Source organism: Sarcophilus harrisii, chromosome X, assembly GCF_902635505.1.
Source record: "Sarcophilus harrisii chromosome X, mSarHar1.11, whole genome shotgun sequence".
Taxonomy (NCBI): domain Eukaryota; kingdom Metazoa; phylum Chordata; class Mammalia; order Dasyuromorphia; family Dasyuridae; genus Sarcophilus; species Sarcophilus harrisii.
The window spans coordinates 73,250,178-73,272,064 of record NC_045432.1 but is presented as its reverse complement, the minus strand read 5'-3'; the positions used below and the strand labels follow the sequence as shown (position 1 = coordinate 73,272,064).

The window sequence follows — 21,887 nt, the reverse complement described above, 5'->3', positions numbered from 1 at the left end:
CTATATCTATTTTATATATTGCTTTGAAAGCCTGAAACTGCTGTAGCCATGCTCCCTAAATGTTATTAATACTGGGTAAAATCTTAGGATTATAGTATCCAGCCCAGCCCCATCATTTATACATGAGGCCCATGACATACAGATACTAGGCCAGGGTGATACAGCACAACCAGGGTTTGAAACTCAGATTCCTTGGCTGTGGGTCTAGCTCTTTGTCACCTGAGTTCAAATCCTGCTATGACATTTACTAGTTGTGTGGCTATGGGTAAGTCATCACACCTGTCTGGCCTCAGTTCCCTCACTTGTAAAATGAAGATAATGCTTACACTAGCTTTGTGAGCAAGGTGCTTTATAAATATTAACACACTAGATAAATGCAGGTTATTAAGGTTCAAATGGATGTTTGAACACCTTGTTAACTGGGCTAATAAATATCTAAACAGTTGTTTGAATTAATATAGCACGAATATGCAAACGACTTGAAAGATTGGTTGGGCTTAGCTAGAGTGGGCTGAACTTGATGATTCCTGCATGGGCAGTCTGCACTGGCTCAGAAGTTCAAAGAATGCCTTCAGAAATATCTCAACTTTGCTCTTTTTTTTTTCCAGATTATTGAAAGTATTATTGAGGAAAGCCAGAAGGAAAGCCAGCAGCTTGAAGATGAACCTTTGGATTCCAGGGAAAAAGAACATTTGGATCCACCGTCAACTGTGGGTACCTTGGTTGTTGGAACAGACCTTCTGAGCAATATTCCTGTACTCCTAGCCACAGATCAGGGGTCACAAGATGTTAACAAAAGAGAAACACAGACTGCGTTTAAGGAAACCAAACCTGAATCTGGCAAATCTCTTTGTCCTTATGAAGATCCCACCGAGAAACAAGCGAGTGAAGCGGCTCACGTAACAGAAATCAGTTCTTCAGATAAGCATAATGTCATGGAAAAAGAAGCAGCAGCAACCAAAAAAGAGGAAATAAAATCAACTGACATTTTAGAACAGGTACCGATGGACTTCTTCCCTCCCAAAGAGGTAGCTACAGCAGAAGAAGCAGCTCCTGTGAAACCCCCAAGACATATTTCTGCAGAACCGGATATCGTGGCAAGCACGAAGAAGCCCGTCCCGGCTCGGCCTCCTCCCCCGGCCCATCACCCTCCACCTAGACCACCTCCTCCTGCCCGGCCTGCTGCCCCACCCCGGAAAAAGAAAAACGAGTTAGACCTGGAGACTCTCAAAGCAGCGGAGCTAGAAGGCAAGTGTGCTGGAGGCCCACTCTGAAGTCTAGATACCAGGAGCTTCAAGCAGTATCGATAGGCAAGACTAGCAATTGTGCTAGACATTGAAGCTCATGTCATATTAAGTAGAGGAAATTGAGAATTAGTGTTTGAATGTTCCTGCTGGGAAGGTTGATGGGAAACGTTGTGGATATTGTCTCTCTAATGCTGAGTCTTTTGTAGTTCCTAGAGAGAATTTTGCACCTGGTAGTGCTTTGACTTCCAATTCGTCTTCCACATCCCAGTCCAAGGAAATACAACCTTCCCTTGATTTGGCAAGCGCGACCTGTGGAGAAAAAGTTGTCACTGATCAGGTGAGTGCAGTCCCATTTACTGAGACAAGAAGAATTGTTCACTTCTCTGAAACTAGAAACAAGGTCTTCACTTGTTGCTTTCTATTCTGACCTCACACACCAAAGTCATGTCTGATGTTGAACAGAGACTTCTAGGTCATCCGAAGGGAAGGAAGCTATGGAAACAATTGATGTTTAGGTTACTATTGTATTTTCATCAGAACACGTTGACCTTTTAGAAATATGAGCAGCTGCTGTCGTGATTACTTGTGTACATGAGAGTTACCTTGAAGTACATGTGTAGCATGGATCACGCCAGGAATACCTGAATTATGTTCCGCCTCCAATACTTGCTAGCTGCTTAACCCCAGGAAAGTCACTTACCCTTCTGTGTGCATCTCAGAATGAGCTGCATTGGGGGTAGGAGTGCCTCTGGTTGATGGCCTTATCAGTCCTTGTCTTAAGCAATAGAGAGTCTTGAAAAGTTGAGTATATGTTGAGAAATCACTACAGAGAAATTATACTCCCCATTAACTCTCCCAAATAGACTTCTCCATTATGCCAGAGAAGAGTTCAGAGAACCTGGTCATCTCTGGCTGTGTGTGTGTGTGTGTCTGTGTGTCCCAGGCAGGATTGTCACTACGTTGGCCAGAGTTCTGATGTCTTTTGGGTTCTTTCTTTGTTATTGTGGGTGTTGTGTAAATTGTGTTCCTGGTTCTGCTTATTTAATGCCAGACTTATTGATGAGTCTTTCCAAGTTCCTCAGAACCTGTCATATTTGTTGGGGTTTTGTGCCAACCAATGAGTGTGGTGAACTGGAAAGGAAGTTCTTTATTGGTGTAGTTGGGACGTTACCTCCCGTCTGTGAGTATTGGGGTATTTACCTAGTGCTGGAATTGTGGGAACGTGATTTAGCGAGTTCCTTATAGATTCCAAATTCTTTTTCACAATGGTTGAACTCATTAATTTATAATTCCCTCAGTGGTGCTCACGTGCATCTGTCCTCCCATAGCCAGCATTTACCATTTTTGTCTGATATTTGCCAGTCATCTAATGGATATGAAATGAAAACCAAGATTTTTTTTTAAATTGGCATTTCTCTAATTATTAACGATGGGGCAATTTTCCACCTCACTTTTGTTGGTAGCTTGGCTTTCTCTTCTGTTGAGAGCTGCCTGTTCTCATTCTTAGGCCCTCATCTATTGGAGCTTGAGTCCCCTTCTGTCTCTCTCCATGCTTTCTTCATACCAGTCCCGCCCAGCTGGCTGTTTTAGCGTCATCGTGGGAATGTTGAAAAAATGAGAGACAATGCTTCACATTCCTGACGCAGTTCTGCCCAAACAGATATTTTTTTCACCATATCTTTTAAAACATGAAAACCTGACGAGTAGCTAATGTGGGGGCATGTTTGGAGTGTTCCAAATGTGAGCATGCATCGAGCACAACAGGTGGCAGAGCCGAAAGGGCAGTGGAATATAGCACATCCACGCCCTTTTAGTCCCGCTCAGCAGCCGACCTATTTTTCTCTGTTACCCTACCCCTTGGAGAGTGCTAAAACTCTCTTTGGGTGGGTCCAGATGGAGCACATTTCTTTTTTTGTCAAGGTTCAAGAACCAGCTACTTTGTGGGCAACGGAGGGGTCAGTATGGACAGTGTTTAGCATGCTAGGAACATTAAGTCACAAAAATGGACGTTTTCCATTTTCCATTTTAATAGATTTCATCATCAGAAATATTGAAACTCTTCACAGCTGTGTGTGGTAATGGCTAATTGAAAGTTCTCTGAAATTGTCTGTTGGGTTTGCTTTTTATAATCTTATAACTTCAGGAAAATGGAAAATCATCTGATGGGCAGACAACTGGGGAAATGATGGGCCCTCAAAGACCAAGGTCCAACTCCGGGAGAGAGCTCACTGATGAGGTAACTGTCAAAATGGCTTTTTAAAAATGGTTAAAAGCATCATGATACAAAATAAATGAAGAATGCTGGAGGTGATCTTCAAAATAATTTTAAAAGGGCATCTCTAACTGTCTTTTGATTATTTAACATAAAGGGAAAATGGGACCTTGACCTAACACTGCATGTCCCTTGACAAATCATTGAACTTCTGATTCCTCAGTTTCCTTATCTGTAAATCAAGTAAACGGCCTCTTCCCAAAGTGGTGGTGAGAATCAAATGGGATAATATTTGTAAAGCGCTTGGTATAGTGTCTGGCACATAGTAGGTTAAAAAAATGGTGATGATACATTCTTTTAAGAAATCAATGTCATATAATGGTTTTGATAATTGAGAAAAAGCAACATGATTTATAGGCCAGCTTCTTAAACTGTTGGTTGCGATCCCATATAGGGTAGTGAGACTGAATGTGGGGGTTATGAAATTATGGTTTATCTTCAGTAAATCTTTGAATTCCTTTTTTATATACCTCTATGCCTGGAGTCAGGGCAAAAGGGGTCCAAGTGGCAAAAGTTTAAGAAGCCCTAGTTTATAGGAATGCTAGAAGGCCACCTTAGTTCTAAAGTTAAGTACCCAATGATACTACCGGCACCTACTTTTGTCCATACCAGACAACATGCGATGTGTACACGCTTTGTTTTTGAGTGCTTTCATCCAAAATAGAAAGGAATTAACTGATCTGAGAAATTGGAGAAGGGTAATCAGGACCAGAATAGGAACCTTCTGGTTGGAGTGGAGCCATGGTGGGAATGGTCTAGAACAGAGAGTCAGGGAAATGGAGAAGAGGAGAGAGGCCGGGGTGACAGGGGAGGAGCAGCAAAGCTGTAATCCAGAAACCAGATCATTGCAGGAAAAGAGATGTCAAGATTTTTGCTATTCAGAGGCTATAGGAAGAAAGGCTATCTATCTTTGATTGTCTTGGTAGATTCTTTGGCTCGTTCTTTTTAGTACTGTGATTATGAGGCATTATTTATGTGGCATTGTCTATTACAGCTCATCATGTGACGGTTACATCTTTCGTAGCATTATTAGTATACTATAAACATTGATCAGTGTTCATTGCTTCTGCTTCCTAAGTCATGATTGTTTTTCAAGCAATATGCCATGTTTCTTCTATTTTAAATATATACCATTGCATGTCTCTGGATTTCTTTTTCTAAGAGAATCCTCCTGAAAGATTCAAGCAGAAATATGAAAATTATCGGGGGTCTGGTACTAAGCATTCTTCTTAATTTTAGGAAATTCTTGCCAGTGTGATGATTAAGAACCTTGATACCGGAGAGGAAATACCTTTGAGCCTTGCAGAAGAAAAACTGCCTACTGGAATTAATCCTCTCACTCTACACATCATGAGAAGGACCAAGGAATATGTAAGGTATGGCTTTATCATTTGTATAAGAAAGATTTCCTTTTTTAAATACTTTTTTTTTATTCTGAACTGAACCAACTACCTCAGGCCTTCCAGTTTGTAAAGAAGAACTAATAAAAGGATCATCTATGAAGCCTTGACTTTCCATTACATAAAGTATTTTTTTAGAAAGTGTTTATTAAATTTAATGGGGTAGTAACAAAATGACCCTGTTCATTCCAAAGAAATTCTCAAGATGACCTACACTTTCAGTTTTCCTAAGAGAATATTTTTAAAAATTTGTATCATCATGTAGGAAGCTGTCCACAATGTTAGCAGCAGACTGAAGAATTCATTTAAATGAAGAAATCAGGACAAGCACGTTGACCCCACATACATTTATTAAGCCATAAGCATTAATCATGGGTAAGCTGCAAGTCAAGCTAGGAGATGGATGACTGTGCAGGGATGGTTAGGGTGCACTGCTGGATTTTTATTTTATTTTGTTAATTTTTTTAAAATAAATTTTTATTGCAATCTCTTTTTTATACCACCTAAAATTCCCCCCGTATCCCTCCTTTTGCCCCCTACCCATTTGAACTATCCTCTTGGAAAAAAAGGTTTTTTTTTTGTTTTATTAAATATTTCTTTATTATATGTAAAAAATTTTATTGATTTTTACAATTTTGAGTTCCAAAATCTCTCCCTATCCTTACCGTACCCATTGAGAAAACAAGCAATATGTATTAATTACAAATGTGAAGTCATGTAAAACTATTACAGAAGAAAACACACAAATGAAAAAAAATAAAAAAGCATGCTAGTTTATATGCAGATTCTCTCAGTTCTTTCTCTGGAGGTAGATAGCATTTTTTTTTAATCATGAATCTTTTGGAATTGTTTTAGATTTTTGTATTTCTGAGAATAGCTAAGTCTTTCCTGGTTGATCTTCATTAAAATGTTGCCATTCCTGGTTATAATGTTCTCCTGGTTTTGCTTATTTCACTTTGCATCAGTTCCTGTAAGTCTTCAGGTTTTTCTGCAAGTGGCTTGCTCACCATTTCTTACTGCACAATAGTATTCTATCACAATCATACACCACAACTTGTTCAGCCATCCCTTAGAAGATTTTTTTAAAAGCAAAAAGAGAAAGATTTTTAGTCAAACCAATAATATGTAGAAATATATTTGACAACATAATTTTAATCTGCTTTCAGTTTCTTTAGTTTTCAGTTTTATTCTCCTAGTTTGTATATCTGGAGTCAAAATGTAATCCTTCTCTTTGTGTTGTCACATTTTTTTTTTAGCAAAACATGAAATATCTTGATTTGAATTGGAAGAAATTTACATCAACATTTTAATAAAACTGCAATTATTATAAGTTACAAACATATGTATAGATTTCCTAGTAAAGAGATGACTTTTTAGGAAAGTATCAAGTATACGTTGATCATTGTGTGCAGTTCATAATTCTTAGGATTTCAAAAGGTAACGGACCTAAACCTAAATCAGAGATTTAATTTCTAAAACTGGAAAAGAATTAAGAGGTACTGAGATCCCTAGTGAAGTGTCATCCATCTGTTAGACCAGAGGGAGGGTCACAATGGAGTCGGTGCATTCCTCTTGAAAATTTTATTTTAAGATTCATTGATCTTTCCTAATTTTTCATCTCTTTAGGTCAAAGAAATGACTTTAGAGGAACTAATTTGGGAGAAAACTCTGGCTATCTAGGGAACAGTTTTAATAAATGTATGAACTTTTACATTAGGAATAATTCATGATCACAAGAATGGGGGTGGGGAGGGAGAAGAATCTATATCATCAGGGAAATGTCTGCTCAAAGCAGATGGCCTGGTCATGTGATAAGGAGGGATATCCACTAGACAGCCCACGTGCTTGGAGGAATCTCAGCCTCCTTTGCCACTCACCAGCTTTGGGACTCTGGTCAAGTCGCAGCTTCACTCAGTCTATGAAATGAGGAGGATGCTAGCTCCCATATGACAGGGCTGTTGAGAAGCTCAGATGATACTGTGTACTGTATAGATAAAGCACTTTGCAAAGCTTAAGATGCCCCTGGAAGGTCATTTGGAATAATTATTACACTGTATCTTGGATTAAATCACAGGCCTCCAGATTTTCTAACCCCTTTCAACTTCCTGGTCCTTGATAACAGGGAAGTAAGTACCCATGAAGGTTGGCTGCTGAGGACTTGTTCTAGAGGAGGGTAAAGGTCAAATGAAAAAGATGGCGGTTACACATTTTTAAAAATGGCAAAATTTGTTTCTCCTTTTTCTACAGTAATGATGCTGCCCAATCAGATGATGAAGAGAAGATCCAATCCCAGCCAACGGATACTGATGGTGGAAGGCTAAAGCAGAAGACGTAAGTTTGGTTAGCTCTTACTTCATCTTATTTAGGTAGTGATAAAAAGATGGGAATCATTATATTCTGAGATATCTGCATTTTCCCCAATTTTCTTTCTTCAATAATAACAACAACAACAATCATAATAGTGGCATAATAGTTATATTCATAACATTTATATATAAGACTGTGTGCTAGATACTGTGTCAAGTACTTTACAAATATTATTTGGCCCTCATGACTACCCTGGGAGGTAGGTGCTATTATTAGCCCCATTTCATAGATGAGGAGACTTGAGGGCAACATAGGTTATGTGACTTGCCCAGGGTCACCTAGCTATTAATAAGCATCTGAGGTCATATTGGAACTCTGTTCTTTTTGACTAAAGGTAGTGCCACCTAGTGCCAGGCCTATTTTGTGGAGCAGCACAGATATAAAGACAAATCAGCCTTAAAAGTTAATCATATAGTCCTTTCATTTCTTAATAAGACCGTCTTCACTTTATATCAATTCCCATTGTACACATTTGACTTTACATAAAGAATTCCGAGAGAAATCTACTTTCCAAATTTGTCTTTGAAAATTCCTTGCCCAAAGCAGATGCCGGCCAGCAAAACGGCGGTAGGAAGCTGAGAAACATGTCTGTGTCACTTCCTGCGTGTCTCTCCCTGTGTCAGTGGTGATCCTTAAACTTTCACCGTGGCTGGTGGCAGCAAACACACTCTGAGACGAAAAGTGAACCAGCTCATAGATGCAAACGGATAAACTTGGAAATAAAAATGAAAATAATTAGAAATATGGAGACAAAAACTGTGATTGGTAGCACGTGAACTTAGTCTTACAGTGTTGACTGTGCACACCACAGTGAGAGCTGCTGCCTAGATAAAGGGCCACTTTATTCTGGCAATGCTTGCACTAAGGCCACTTATCTCTTGAAACAAAGAGAAGGGGCTATTCTAGAGGGGGAGAAATTATTGACTGCATAGAAGCCCAGGCTCAGAAGAAGATTCCCTTAAGCTTAATGATGGCTTAATTCAATGATTAATTGATGACAATTAATTCATTCAATGCATGACGATTCAAGCAAAGGCTTGAAGTCCCTTTGAAGATTTAAAGGTTAAGTACTCTGAAGAAACATAGGGATTTACAGCAAGCAGTGGTGGGTTTGCCTGATTTAAAAATAATACAGGATTTCACAAGTGTCAGGAGAAGCTGCTAATGGAGCTTTTGAAATAGCAAAAAAGTTCCCCAAGTGCCTGCAAAAAAACAGTGGATGAAGGTCCCTACTTGCCAGAGCAGACCTTTAGTGTAGATGAAACTGACCTGATTTATCAAAGAATGCCATCTCAAACCTACATCCGGGTAGGATTCCGCTTTCCTCATAAAGCAGAGTGCCTTCTTTGATGTAGGCCCGTCATGCTGGGCGGTCCTGTTCCAGCAAATCCCGTTTCACATGGTTGTCTCCAAAGTTCTCAGATAATACAAAGAGAAAAACAAAAGCCCCTGTTCAAATATCTCTTGGGAGTTTCATAGGCGAAATGGTGTAGCATTTGATCCCCTGTGATAAAGGCTAGGTGCTGTAGTTGGAGAAAAGGTGGCATCCTATATACCTATGATAACTATACTATATATTACAGTTCTTACTCTACCTTTCATTTCATAATTCCATTTATTATCATGGTACTCCTTAAGGTCTCCATTTTTCTACCTTTTATGATTTATTGTGTGTATGCCTTTGTTATGTAGGCTATGTGGGTAGGTGCAAATTTACCTTACATAAAAATCATTTGATGTACAGTCTGGGGAAACCATTCACTTGTATAAAGGGAGGATTGGCTTTAAATAAAGTTCATCAAGGACTAGCCTGCTTTTTATTCCAAGTGTACAGCATTGCTTATCTCTGGCTGTCTTTTTTAAAAGAACATTCCTGGAAGATTCAAGAAGAGATGATAGGAAATTATTGGTGGTCTGCTATGAATGCCTTTTTTAAGCTTCTAATTTGGGCCTGCCTCTGGGGGTGATGAGTGCCAGAAGTTAATCACCAACTGTGTGGAATTGTGTATTTGAGTGGGTCTGTGATCCCACTGTGGGCATTCCCCCCAGTGGTCCAGCTCATAAGCCATTCACACGCATCCCCTTCTCTTCTGATTCATGCCCCGGGGAGAGGAAGGCAGAAATTAAGCAGTCCCTTCCCAGGGCTTTGTTTAAGCCAGGTTCCCTTCATGTGGAGAGTATTCCTGAGCCTTTTCTGAACACGGAAGAACTAGGGAACTTTAGTCATTAGGCTTTCTGTGTACTGAAAGGTTCCTTAGCAACTTAAAAAGAGTGCCTGATTTGTAAGCAAGAGGGAGCTTGTGCTGAGCCCATCTGGTCCATTGTATAACTACCGTGAAGACAAAAAATCCATCTTCCTTGTCAATGGAACCCAGAGATAAAGGCTTCTAGATTTCAGAGATATGAAAGCTTGTTCCATTCAGTTCAGCCACCCGTTATTAAATGTGCGTCCCGTGCAGGGTTCTGGACTTAACCAAGACAAGTAAAAAGTGTCCCTGTTCTCGAGTAGATTATGTGGCTGTGAGGGAGCAAAATTAATATTATTGACACTGGCAAGCCTCGTACAAGGAAACGGGGGAAAGAAGCGTATGCTGACAAACGGAAGGCTTGATTGAAGAGACTTTGTGGAACAAGGTGCCTGCCCCAATCCTTGAGGGAACATGAATTCTGAGAGGCAGAGATGAGAAGGGCAAAAGGCATTTATGAGGTGGAGAACAGTTTCTACAAAGTTATGGATACGAGAGATGGCATAGTACACGTGAGCAAGAAGTGAGAGGACAGTTTGTGAGCACAGTGTTAACAGATGGGGCCAGAAAATGGGAAAACAAATACGATTGGGCAGGAATTGGGGTCAGGCAGGTAACCCAGAGGTGAGACTTCATCTACTAGTTTGGGAGTTGCAGTGCAGAAGGAAGGTGGTAGGAATGAATCTGAATGAAAAAATAATGAAGGAGCTGGTTTCAGAGAAACCTGTGAAGATTTAAATGATCTGATGCAGAGGGAAGAGAAGTAGAACAGTATATACAAAGACGAACCATAGGAACGACAGCCAGCTTTGAAAGGATTTAGTGTAACGACCAGCCTCGAGTGCCAGAGGACTCATGATGAAGTACCCTACGTCCCTCCTGCCAAAGAGGTGACTGGCTCGCAGTGCAGAACAGTACGGACCTTTTTTGTTTGGGTTTGTTTTGATTTTCTGCCGTGACTGATGCAGAAATGTATTTCGCTTTACTCGATATGTTTATAACAAAGGTTTTGTTTTTTTCCTTTGTTCTTGGTGTGAGGAGGAGAGAGAGATGGGAAAAATATAAAATATAAGTTAAAAAAAAAAAGAAATGACAGATCAAGCATGGCGTTATATGAAGGAGGAAAAGGAGTCTGAAAAGAATGTAAGGTCAGAGTGGTGGAGATAGATACAAAAAACAGGACAGGATGGAGGGACTGGAAGTGATAGTGATGGGGAAAACAAGTTTTAAGAGAAATGATGAAGCACTGGAAGGACAGGAGATAGTGATCAGGGAGGAGACTTTTTTGAGCTGAAGCTCACTGAAGTCTCATAGTTGGAGGTGACATGAAGATTTTAAATCTCTATCCATGGTGAGTCAGTCACAGTACAGTACTGGGTCATGGGGCTTGAGGAGGCCACCACACACGAGGGGAAGTCGATGTGTATGCTGGCTTGCCGAGGACAAAGAGCAGGAGTGGATTGAAGGGAACTGTGTTCTTCCCCAAAAGGGGAGTGCTGAACACAGAAATGGCCCCATGCTCCTGACATTTAGAGCACTTCAGGAGCTATTAATCTTCTAGGATGTGGCTGTGGTCTTCATGTGGAGCAGTAGAGTTACATGGACCCATCTCAGAAGGTGATATAGTGAGATGTGATAGTAGACAACTAGAACTGCCAAAACCTACCTACTCTTTTGGGGGCATGCATGCCAACCTAGGGAAAGAAGCTAAGCTTCCTGAGGGAGAGACAGGAGACACATGTCCCTCACAAGTCCAGTCACCACCACCTGGACCACCATCCCCACAGCTTCTAGGGGGACTGCCCAAGAGCCTTGGGAAGAGCATTGCTTCTAGCCCAGTGGCCTAAAAGGGAACCCTGGGGGCATGCAGCTTGGCAAGTGTTCATGCAGCTACTGTAGATCCTTGGCACTGTCACATGGTTACCCACGGACATGCCATTAAAGAAGTGGACCATTGGACCTTCCTGCCTGACTTGTAGCTGGTTTGTCTCATATGAATGGGAGCTCCGTGAGAGCAGGGACCATCTGACTTTTCTTTTGGTATCCCAGAGCTCAGCATGGTGCTGTGTATGTAGGAAGTACTTGATAAATGCTTTATTTGTGTATTTTTTCATCAAAGTGCGGCCTAGCCATTGGATGAGACATATGGCCCAATACTACAGAGCTGGGACAAAGAAAGCATACCTTGAGAGGCATCAGTGACCAGTGGGCTGACTGCCTACAGAATCTGTTGTGAGCCCCACTCTCAGATCTCCTACTGACTTGCTCACACGACCTCTCAGAGTTCTCCTTCATCTAGAAGGGAGTATGAAAAATAAGCTCACAGTGGTGATGTGCAGAGAGGCCCATATTCCCAAGTTGCGCATCAGCCTTGCTTGGGAAAAGCTCAGGGCTTCTCCCCTTGTACCATTGTTTCTTCTCTCACTGGAATTCAGTCAGCAAAGAAGAAATCGAGCCAAAAAAAGGAGATTCTTGTAGACTTATGGCTTCTGAATACAACCCAGTTCTTGCAACTCACTGATCAACAGGCTGCCTGTTCGCCTGGTCACCAGACTGGGATCAGGCCCAGAATGTCTAAACGTGCTCCTGGACCCACATGGGGATTACTGTGTAAGCCGAGTGCTCGGTGCATGACCATAAGAACTAGTCTTAGCAGTTAGTCTTCCGTCATATGTAAATGGATTTCTCCCCCCCCCCAAAAAAAAAAAAAAATGAACCAAGATTGTTTTTAAAATAATCCGGCCAAGAGTTTGACTTAGGGAAAAGAGGTGATCTTAGTAATTTTATAAATTGGTTCCAATAGCATTCAAGTGTGCAAGAAAGTGGTTAAATGACTATGTTTATCGTTATTTCAGTACCTGTGGCTGACGCCATCAAATCTGGCCAGTTTCTCAGATAGCACGTCTGACTCGGATAATTGTACCTGAGGAAATGGTAGTGCCTTAAAATCAAGTGATGTAGACCAGTCATTTGGATTTTTCCTAGGTTTGGATCACAGATCACAGTGTAAGCTAACTTACATAATAGACTCGTTTTTCTATAACAAATCAAACACTTTTATGACTGGTGATCTCTTATCTCATTAGCTTGACAGACAATTGGGCATGAGAATCACAGTTATGAGGAATTCCACAAATAATTTAGTTGCTGTTTCCTGAGTGTTGGTGTTTTTTTCCCCAAAACACAGCCAGGTGATAAAAGTTCAGATCTTTTATTGTGTCCTTCAATATAGCCCAGTTAGCTCAGAGGCCTATCTCTCCCCTTGGTTCTAAGAGCTCCGCCCGAATGTCTCCAAATCCAAAGGTTTGTCCTTTCAACTCCAGCCAGCACCAAGGTAGAAGATGCAATGAAATCTCTCTTGCCTCGAAGATAGGGCTTGTAGGCTTTCTTCCAGAGTGCTCCTCTCTGACTCCTGGGAATGTTCCCAAGTAACTCTCTCAAGCTCTAAGAGCTTCCTGTAAATATATGATCTCCCAAAGGTTAACTCCTCCTTCTGGAGAGAGAGGGATTCTGGGTTATCTCCCAGAGTGCTCTCTGGCCCTAAGGGAGGTGTGAATTCAGATATCTCATACTAAGCCATACTAAGCCCTGAAATCTCCCAAACGTATGAACTCCATTGAGTACTTAGATACTTATGAGCTCTCTAAAGGTGTGAACACAAGCATTGTTTCCATCAGTTGTACTTAGTACCTTGTTTCAAGTTCTGGCCCAAAATATCTCCTTCTAAGATTAATTCAATCATATTGAACCATGCCAAATTAGATAATTATTGTTTCTATCAACTCTAATGGCTTAACAGTTTGTAAAGATTCCAACACCTGAGCACCTATTTTGTGCCATCAGGGAGCTTTCATGGTGCAAGGAAAACTGTGAAGTATAATTTTACTAAGCAAAGTAGGCTAACTCTAGCCCAGCCCAATATTGAACTATAGGTACCTAGATGAGAAGAGAATTTTTCCCCATTTTGTGTGGAAGAAAAGTCATTGCTTCCTTTTCCATGTTGGAGTGTAGCATTGTCAGACTCCCACAGAGTAGATTTTCCAGAAACAGAGATGTTCTAAGTCAAGCTTATTACGATCCAGGACGATGCATGTAGTCCCCAAGGCATGGACCGTTCAGACTTGGTCATTACTCATTTATGTTCAATTATGTCTCAACATTTTAAGTGGTTAAAGAGCATGGATGGAAATGTGAACATGAGCTTACTCTGGAGACGTAATGAATTAGTAAGGCATAATTTTTGGCTTTTAGGACCCAACTTAAAAAGTTCTTGGGAAAATCAGTGAAAAGAGCTAAACATCTTGCTGAAGAATATGGGGAGCGTGCCGTAAATAAAGTGAAAAGCGTTCGAGATGAAGGTGAGTGAAAGAGAATGTTTTAGAGGTTGGATCGAGGATTTCTCACGCTTCTTAAAAATTTGCAATACTAGCACATCATTTCATTTCTTCCCACCTGACGTCTGTTTTACAGAATCAGACATTGGGTTGCTCTTATAAGAAGCCCATTACTTAAAGAAATTACATAATATAAGCCTATCCCCAGAACAATGAGAAGAAGGTTAGGCACCTTTGTGGCTATATGCGTTTGATCTCTTTTGTATATAAACTACTTTGTGGCTAAAGATCTTATGTCTGAACAGCACACATAGTTCATATCTGGAGTAAACTTAGAATGACTAATGTTTAATGATCTCCACCTGCAAAAAAAAATCATTTGACTTTGCTGTTTAATGAATATTTTGTCTTAAAATATCTGAGGTAACCGTGATATGGTCAAAAGGGATGGAATTGGAAAACCCACATGGGATCACTTCCAAATCTAGATGACAGTAATGGCCATGGGTACTTTATTGAGGCACTTGTGAGCTCCCCATGGCCAGCAGCCCTACTCTAGCTGAGATCTTATCAGTTGCCTTGGGGCACAGAACAGTGAACTGGCTGGGCCAGAAAGTGGCAGGGGCCAATCTGAGCCCCGACATTCCTCTGTGGTACACCACGCTGCCTCTGTGATGGCAGCTACAGATTGTCATTCACATCAAGTTTTTGGCCCAGACTTTGAATTTCCTTAATGTAAGTAAGGATCGCTGCATGAGGAAGCTCTCTTAACCAGTGCACGTTGTCTACTTAGAGAATTTCCTAGATTACTGAAAAGGAAGGGAAGTAAGTGACTTGCCCAGTGTCACACAGTATGTGTCCAAGACAGGATTTGAACCTAGCTTAAAGCTAACTTTTTAACATTCCCATTACGAAGTAGAATGACAAGATCTGCACAAATTCTAGGCACCCTGCATTTTAAAGTAATAGAAATGATTTTTGCTTTAGTGTCTTTCTGTGAGGTTTCAAGTTCAAATGAATTATTATAATCAGTTGTCCCAGAAGTCATGAGTGCAGTTTTAAGCTTTAGCAACTTGAGATGCATAACTCCTACAGACTTACCAAAAATATCATTGGCAGTTTAATTCTTTGAATGTTGTTTCTACTTATTGAGTCTTATGAATTGTGAATGATAATTTTTTTAGGCTGGGACAACCTATCATTCTGTATCGCATGAATGACAATTGTGGGATGACCCTTTCTTGTACTGGTGGCTCAATAGAGGCAGTCCTCTTGCTTGGCCATAGCAGTCACCTGATTGGTCTCCATTGCACTTTTTCTTGTGAAGGTGTCATCAAAACTGTCAGGGAGGCATTAGCATGTTATTCTTTAAATGCTCTTAAAGTGAAGTTTGCAAATGCTGTCCTTCCAGTTCCTGAGCAGTAGCAGCTGACAGAAGGTTTTACCAAGTTTGAAAATCCACCAGAGTGACCTGTTGCACAAGGCGGCGGTTAGGTTGGATTCTTATAAGAAACTGAGCAATATTTCAAACATTTTAATAGCTGACTTTTCAAATGTTGCTTTTTGTAGTTGTGTAGCACTTGCCTTTTTGAAACTCTTAAAGCTTAAAACTTCACTAAGTCTTTTGGGACACCTTGTCCCAAGAGGACATCAAGGTTAGCAAAATACTTTTTACAAATAATATATCATTTGATCCTCACAAAAACCTTGTGAGATAAGTGTTACTATTTTACAAATAGTACGAAACAGATGCAGAGGTGAAGTGGCTTGCCCAGAGTCACACAGTAAGTATTCAAGGTCACATTTGAAGTCAAGTCTTCTTGACTCCAAGCCCAGCACTCTGGAGCTATCTAGTTGCTTTAATAAGTGAATAAATTTCAAATTCATTGAAGTGTTCTCCTGACCAGTAGATCTTGGGAGCTGCTTGCTTCGTGATGGTGGCCGGCAGTCATTTCTGTTTCTCTTTCCTCTATAGTGTTCCATACTGATCAGGATGATCCTTCCTCAAGTGATGATGAAGGAATGCCATATACAAGACCAGTGAAATTTAAAGCGGCCCATGGATTCAAAGGGCCATATGACTTTGAACAGATCAAAGTGGTTCAGGATCTTAGTGGTGAACACATGGTAAGTTTGCAGAATTTGAGACTTGGAGAGGATTTCAAAATCAGTTTTGTTGCTCTTCACTTGTTTCATTTGTATCTGATTCTTTATGATCCCATCCGGGGTTTTCTTGGCAGGGATAATTTTACAGATGAGGAAACTGAGACAAACAGGATGAAGGGACTTGCTCGGGGTTACACAGCTGGTTTCTGAGGTTGAACTCCCAAAGAGGAGTGATTCTTGACTCGGGGCTCAGTTCTCTACCCACTATAGCACCATCTAGCTGCCCAACAACCAAAACACTTTATCGGTCTGGTGACCATGTAGCCTCTGCTTAAAGTCTTCTAGTGAGGAACTGCCCATCTCCCAAGATAGCTGAGTTCTAATTGGCAAGAAGCAATTCCTGCTACCCAGTTTGTTGGCCTCTTCAGAGCCTTTTTTGGGGGGGATGAGGGAACCGCATTTCAAGATATTGCTTTTAGTTTTCATTTCCTGTTTAACAAATTTGTTATATGGATTTTAGCCACAATAAGCAAGTACATTTAATTTCATTGATATCTTTTGTTTTTATCTAATCTCCATTTTTCAAATATACAGTTCCCTTGCCCAACACCCTGCAAATCATCTCTTATAATAAAAAACAATAAAAGAGGCAAGAACAGCAGTTAGCAAACAAAACCAACACTTCAGCCAAGTCTTGTAATATGTGTAGTAGGTCACCCAAAATTCGTGCCCCTGAAGGGAGAGAGAGGGAAATTTTTCCAGGTCTACTCAAGTGACAGGTTTCAGCGTAATTGTGGGGTGTTCTAGTTTTGTTTCTTTTCTTTCCATGGATATTGGTATAGCACATTTATTGGTATAAATGAGAAATAACTTGAGCTGTTAGGGTTTTTTTTTTTATTAATAGTTTTTCTTCTTCCCCAAAAAATGTAGACACAGAGACAAAATTTTCAACATTCATTTTAAAAATTGAGTACCAAATTCTCTCCCTCCCTTCCTACCTCTACGTCATAGAGAAGACTCTTCAGAGCTTTTCCCTGTTGGTCCCAGTCCTGGCCTCTAGGACTAAGCATCATATGTCTAATCCCACTTCCATCAGATATATGAAGAAGGCTGTCATGGTCACTGAGTTGTCCTCTCTTTAGGCTAAGTGGACTCACTTCCTTCATCTGATACTAAGGTGGCACAGACTCCAGGCACATCCCTATCCCCGTTACACTAATCCCTAATCAACTAATTAACATACAGTATTAATTAACTAAAATCCATTATTAACTACAATTGTTAGTCACTGTCTAGCCTGAACTGCTACCCTTGTAATTGAACCTAAGGCTGCAGATGCAGTTTGCCCAGGGCTGAGGCCAGAGAGACGATCACTTACTTAATCCCAGGAGCTCGGCCTTCCCTGGCATAGCATATGATCGCTTGCTGCCTTAGCTTTTGTGGGCTACTCCATTCTGCTACTAGCTCTTAATGAGCTTTTGTTGTCCGTTGAAAGCTGCAACTCTTTTTCAGACAAACTTCTGTCTATCTGGGCCTTCCCCATCCTGACCTTGTAAAGTCAGCCTTTAGAATTCAGTTGCCATGGGGTTTTTTTAGGTTCCTTAGTCCCCTCACCTGGGGAAGATCTTTTATCAAGATATCAAGTGATTTCTTAGGATTAATTTCATTTCAGTGAAAAAAGTGGATTATATAAAGCTTGCTTTTTTCCTTAGAAACATAGTTTTTGAACTTAGCTCAAGAGAGGGATTCATTTAGTTGCAATGTTGAATTTCTGAAACATTTCTGTACAATTAAATCTCTGAATAAATTTCTGTATTAAGTGAATAAAGTGTTAAGGAAACTCCAGGTTTGACTCATTTTAAGAAAACATCATTCAAAGCATAGTTTCTAAATTCATGGGGTAGCTTTCATCTTAGAAAAGGTTCACCAGAGATCACCATTTAGCTAGCCAACCAGCTTTGTATGTGTAAATAGCAATGCACCTGTTGTGTATCATGAGATGCTCTCATATGTGTCAGAGGAGCAGCCTCAAGATGCCTTTTCCCATATTATAGGTGCTAGTCTATAGTGACCTTTTTGAAAGTCTCTTGCAGAGTTGAATTCTATCTTAACAAGTGAAAGAGGCTGGTGGCGGGGCCTTGGATATTGAAAAGGCATTCCGGGATCTTGAAATGGCCTGTCAGTATTAAAAGTTCTATAATTGTCCTTGATCGAGGAAATAGACTAATTCTACCCTGGGTGTAGTAAACGTGAACTGTCCTACAGCTTGGCAACCTTTGCCAAGAGACTTTGTCCGCATGAGGAATTATGAAGAGACTTTGGTGGTTGTGCTCTTTGCCATAATGTGAACCTAGCTGAGGATTATCTGTTTGAGAGATGTAAGCTTATTCGCTTCATGCCTGTTCCTGGGGATGGTAGGACACATGGTATTAAATGCACGCTTCTGGAAAAGGGACTAGAATTATCTTCACCCTGCCCTCTTAGCCCATAATCAGCCCCAGAGTATATGGGTGCTGCTACTCAAGTGAGAATTCTAATTCTCTGGCTCTCTCTTGGGAATGCTGGGAATCACTCTCCCCCAATTCCCTTTGGACTAGGATTATAAATCACTGTGCTTTCAAATCACTCGGAAACCCAGCTGGGCATATGATACCTTCAGGGCAAGGCCTTGGGTCTTCTAGTCCTGAGTCGTGGTAGGTGCCAGTTGGTATAACCTGGTATAACTCGGTCTCTGCCATTCCCTTCTCTCATTACCATTTGTACTTGGATTGTGGGCCATTGGGCAGATTCTCCGCCTTTTGTGGTAGTGATAGCGTACTTTATTTTAGCACACGTTTCTCACTTCACGTTTGACCAAAATATAATGGCCATGTCAACTTCTTCCCTGTTAAATTTGTGTTTTCCTTTTGTTTCTCTAGGGAGCAGTTTGGACCATGAAGTTTTCTCACTGTGGTCGATTACTTGCCTCAGCTGGACAAGACAATGTAGTGAGAATATGGGCATTAAAAAATGCTTTTGATTATTTCAACAATATGCGAATGAAATACAATACAGAAGGTATCTTGACATTTTTGGCTGATACTTTCCTTAACGAGGTCTTTAGCTTTTTTCTGGATTCCTGAGTGCAGGAAAAGCACTTCCTTTTCTCTCCCCCAAAGCCACACTGCAAGGATTGTCCCTTGCCAGAGCGGCTCCCACCCTGGATGTAAGCTTGAAGAAAACAAGCAGGAACCCAATAGAATAGCCATCAGGCATAGATTAAAAAGGACTTGCTCAGATACTGTGTCCAAAGTGATTGGGCTTCCCTTGGCAACCTCCTACTCTTGGGTTAATATGGGAGATCAGGGGCCAACTGCCTGAGAGTGTGAAAGAGGAGGAAGCAGGAGACCAAGGCCCGGTGACAGTGGGAAGAGAGCAGGTGACCCTGAGGCAAATGGCAGACTTGATGACTCTCAAAGTGCACAGTCTAGATGCCCGAGGGTTAAAGTGAGCACAACACCGTGTAATAACTAGAAATAACTATCTAAATCATCAAGAAACCTTCAGATTAGATTGAGAGTTCAACAAGTCCTTGTTGTTCCTTGCCATTAACAGGCATTTCATATATTTTGGTCCCACTGGTGAAGGAGAATTCACCGTTAGTTACCCCCAGTGAAGCTGTCCCTGGGCTCCCGTTTCATATATCCCCATTCACTGGACAGGTCGCCCATCCCGCTGTTCCTATACTCATTGAATTGGAAGGAACTTAGAGATGGCCTAGTCTGATATGTTTCTTTTGTGTGGTGCAGTCAAACTGAGGCCTGGATGTGATTAGTAATGTGCTGGTCAAGTTCACACAACTAGTTAGCAGTAACCCCAGGAAAGTCTGGTCTTTTAGTGGCCAGTCCATTTTGGGGTTTTTATTGTGTATATGAATGAAACATATGAATACTAGTATATTCAACCCTCAGGATTGTAGGATTTTCTAGCCTTTATTTGCTATGACAGGGAGTGAGGTTTAGGCTTCATTCTAAGTGGTTAAGGGTGACTTTGATGTTTAAAAGTTTAAATCAGTTATAAGGAAAATTCCCTCTTTCATTCACCGAATCTGTCCCATTTCCTGACAGTGTGAGGGCAATGAGGTGGGGATTGTACTGGGTTTACATTGGCACCCACTTGTGTGTCTTTTTCAACATTTTTTTTGTTATTGTTCTTTTTAGGACGTGTATCTCCTTCACCTTCTCAAGAAAGTCTGAATTCATCAAAATCCGATACCGATGCAGGAGTACGCTTTTTTTTTATATTTAATTCTACATAGAATGTTAAATTATGATATAGAACAAGCGTTCTTAACCTAGGGTCCATGAACTTGTCTCTTTCTAATATTTTGATAGCTGTATTTCAATATAATTGGTTTCCTTTCTGATGCTCTGTATTTTCTTTTGTGCATTTAACATATGATTCTGAGCAGGAAGGGGTCTTGAGGCTTTAAGAGACTGCAAAGTGGGGAGGGGTATAGTCTTTGGCTCCACAAAGGTAAAGAACCCTTGATCTAGAATGTCATAAAGAATAGGATGTTTCTAAGACTAAATGAAGGTTCATCTCCCTGCCATAAATATACTCTTTCAGATTTCTGAAATTTGAAAGTGTCTTATGATCCCTGTCATTCATATTAGTATATGTTAGTGCATGTGTATACTACGTACATTTACACACCAACATGCTATGTATTTAGAGTCCATTTGCTCTTTACATAGATCAAGTCAATATTTTTCTTCCAAAAGTCTCTGAGGTACTTGGTCCAGATGTTGTTAATTTAGGGGATGTAGATCTGGTAACTGAAGGCAGAATATGGTCAAGGGGAATGTGGTCTCTTAAGGGAATGAGTGAGCTAGCACATAGGGCCATGAAATACAAGGAAGTAAACAGGAAGGAGGTTTCACACATAGGTGAGCTCACCCCCCACAGTAGGGGAAGGGCCAGCAGGCAGCAGGGGAGGGGATTGACATCTCCCAGGGTCACCTGGATGAGAGGTACCTGTCCATATGATTGCAGAAGTTGTAAAATGTCCCTCTTGATTTTTGTGCCCAAATAGGTCTGCAGTAGTGCTGACGAGGACCCTGATGATAAGAACGCACCATTTCGGCAGCGGCCCTTTTGTAAATATAAAGGACACACAGCAGATCTCCTTGATCTTTCTTGGTCTAAAGTAAGAAAAGCTTATTTCAACTACACAACCTTGCTCTTTTCGTTTGGATTTTAAGATATCTAAGCAACTGTTTTTCATTAGTATGATTATTTAAAAAGATGAAGTGTTATGTTCATGTGTTTATTGCTTTGTGGATGTTGTGGTTGTGCTACAAAGAAAAGACAATCAAAAGCTTCAGGCTTCCAAGTTATTTTTACCCTCTGAAGTGGCTTTTTAGCTCTGCCTAAATATTCCTATCCCTTTTGTCTTTTTTAATTGAAAAAATTACAGTAGTCTTCAGCAGAATGGATCTGGTTCCTACCATACAAAGTCTAAGATAAATTACAAATCACAGTTCTTCTTGGGGCTAATGTGCAAAAGTTTCTGACCAGACTGGAAGCTAATTCTATCTTTCAAAAGATGGTGGGTGCTGATTCTCATCCAAACAGAACAGCGAGTTGCTGAGATGGAAATAGTGGGAGGCTGGGGGAGAGAATTTGGAGTGGAAAAGGAGCAGAGAGGAGAGCCTGCCATGTGCTCTGGATTTGGGGAGAGTTTTTTAGTGGATTTAAGGAGAGGATAGGTAGGATCTCCTGGCCTGAAACGATCCTCACATGGGAAATCAGCCTGGAAAGGATAGCAGACTCTCAGGAATGAAATTTTAAAAACATGAAGAGAAACAATCCCATTGAGGAGGAAACAGTGTGGGGAAGCGGGAGATGGAGTTTAAGGAGACGAATACAAATGT

General features: G+C 40.8%; 1 protein-coding gene across 1 annotated transcript in view; it reads left to right on the top strand.

Annotated features, from left to right (window-relative positions):
* Positions 1 to 21,887, top strand: part of WDR44 (WD repeat domain 44) — an 82,996-nt gene that overhangs the window by 43,264 nt on the left and 17,845 nt on the right. The window contains exons 4-13 of the mRNA XM_003775020.4: positions 609 to 1,248; positions 1,454 to 1,584; positions 3,391 to 3,483; positions 4,759 to 4,895; positions 7,167 to 7,250; positions 13,784 to 13,890; positions 15,842 to 15,993; positions 18,891 to 19,029; positions 20,172 to 20,236; positions 21,047 to 21,160. Coding sequence (XP_003775068.1) covers positions 609 to 1,248; positions 1,454 to 1,584; positions 3,391 to 3,483; positions 4,759 to 4,895; positions 7,167 to 7,250; positions 13,784 to 13,890; positions 15,842 to 15,993; positions 18,891 to 19,029; positions 20,172 to 20,236; positions 21,047 to 21,160 — 1,662 coding nt within the window. The remainder of the gene's footprint in view (positions 1 to 608; positions 1,249 to 1,453; positions 1,585 to 3,390; positions 3,484 to 4,758; positions 4,896 to 7,166; positions 7,251 to 13,783; positions 13,891 to 15,841; positions 15,994 to 18,890; positions 19,030 to 20,171; positions 20,237 to 21,046; positions 21,161 to 21,887) is intronic.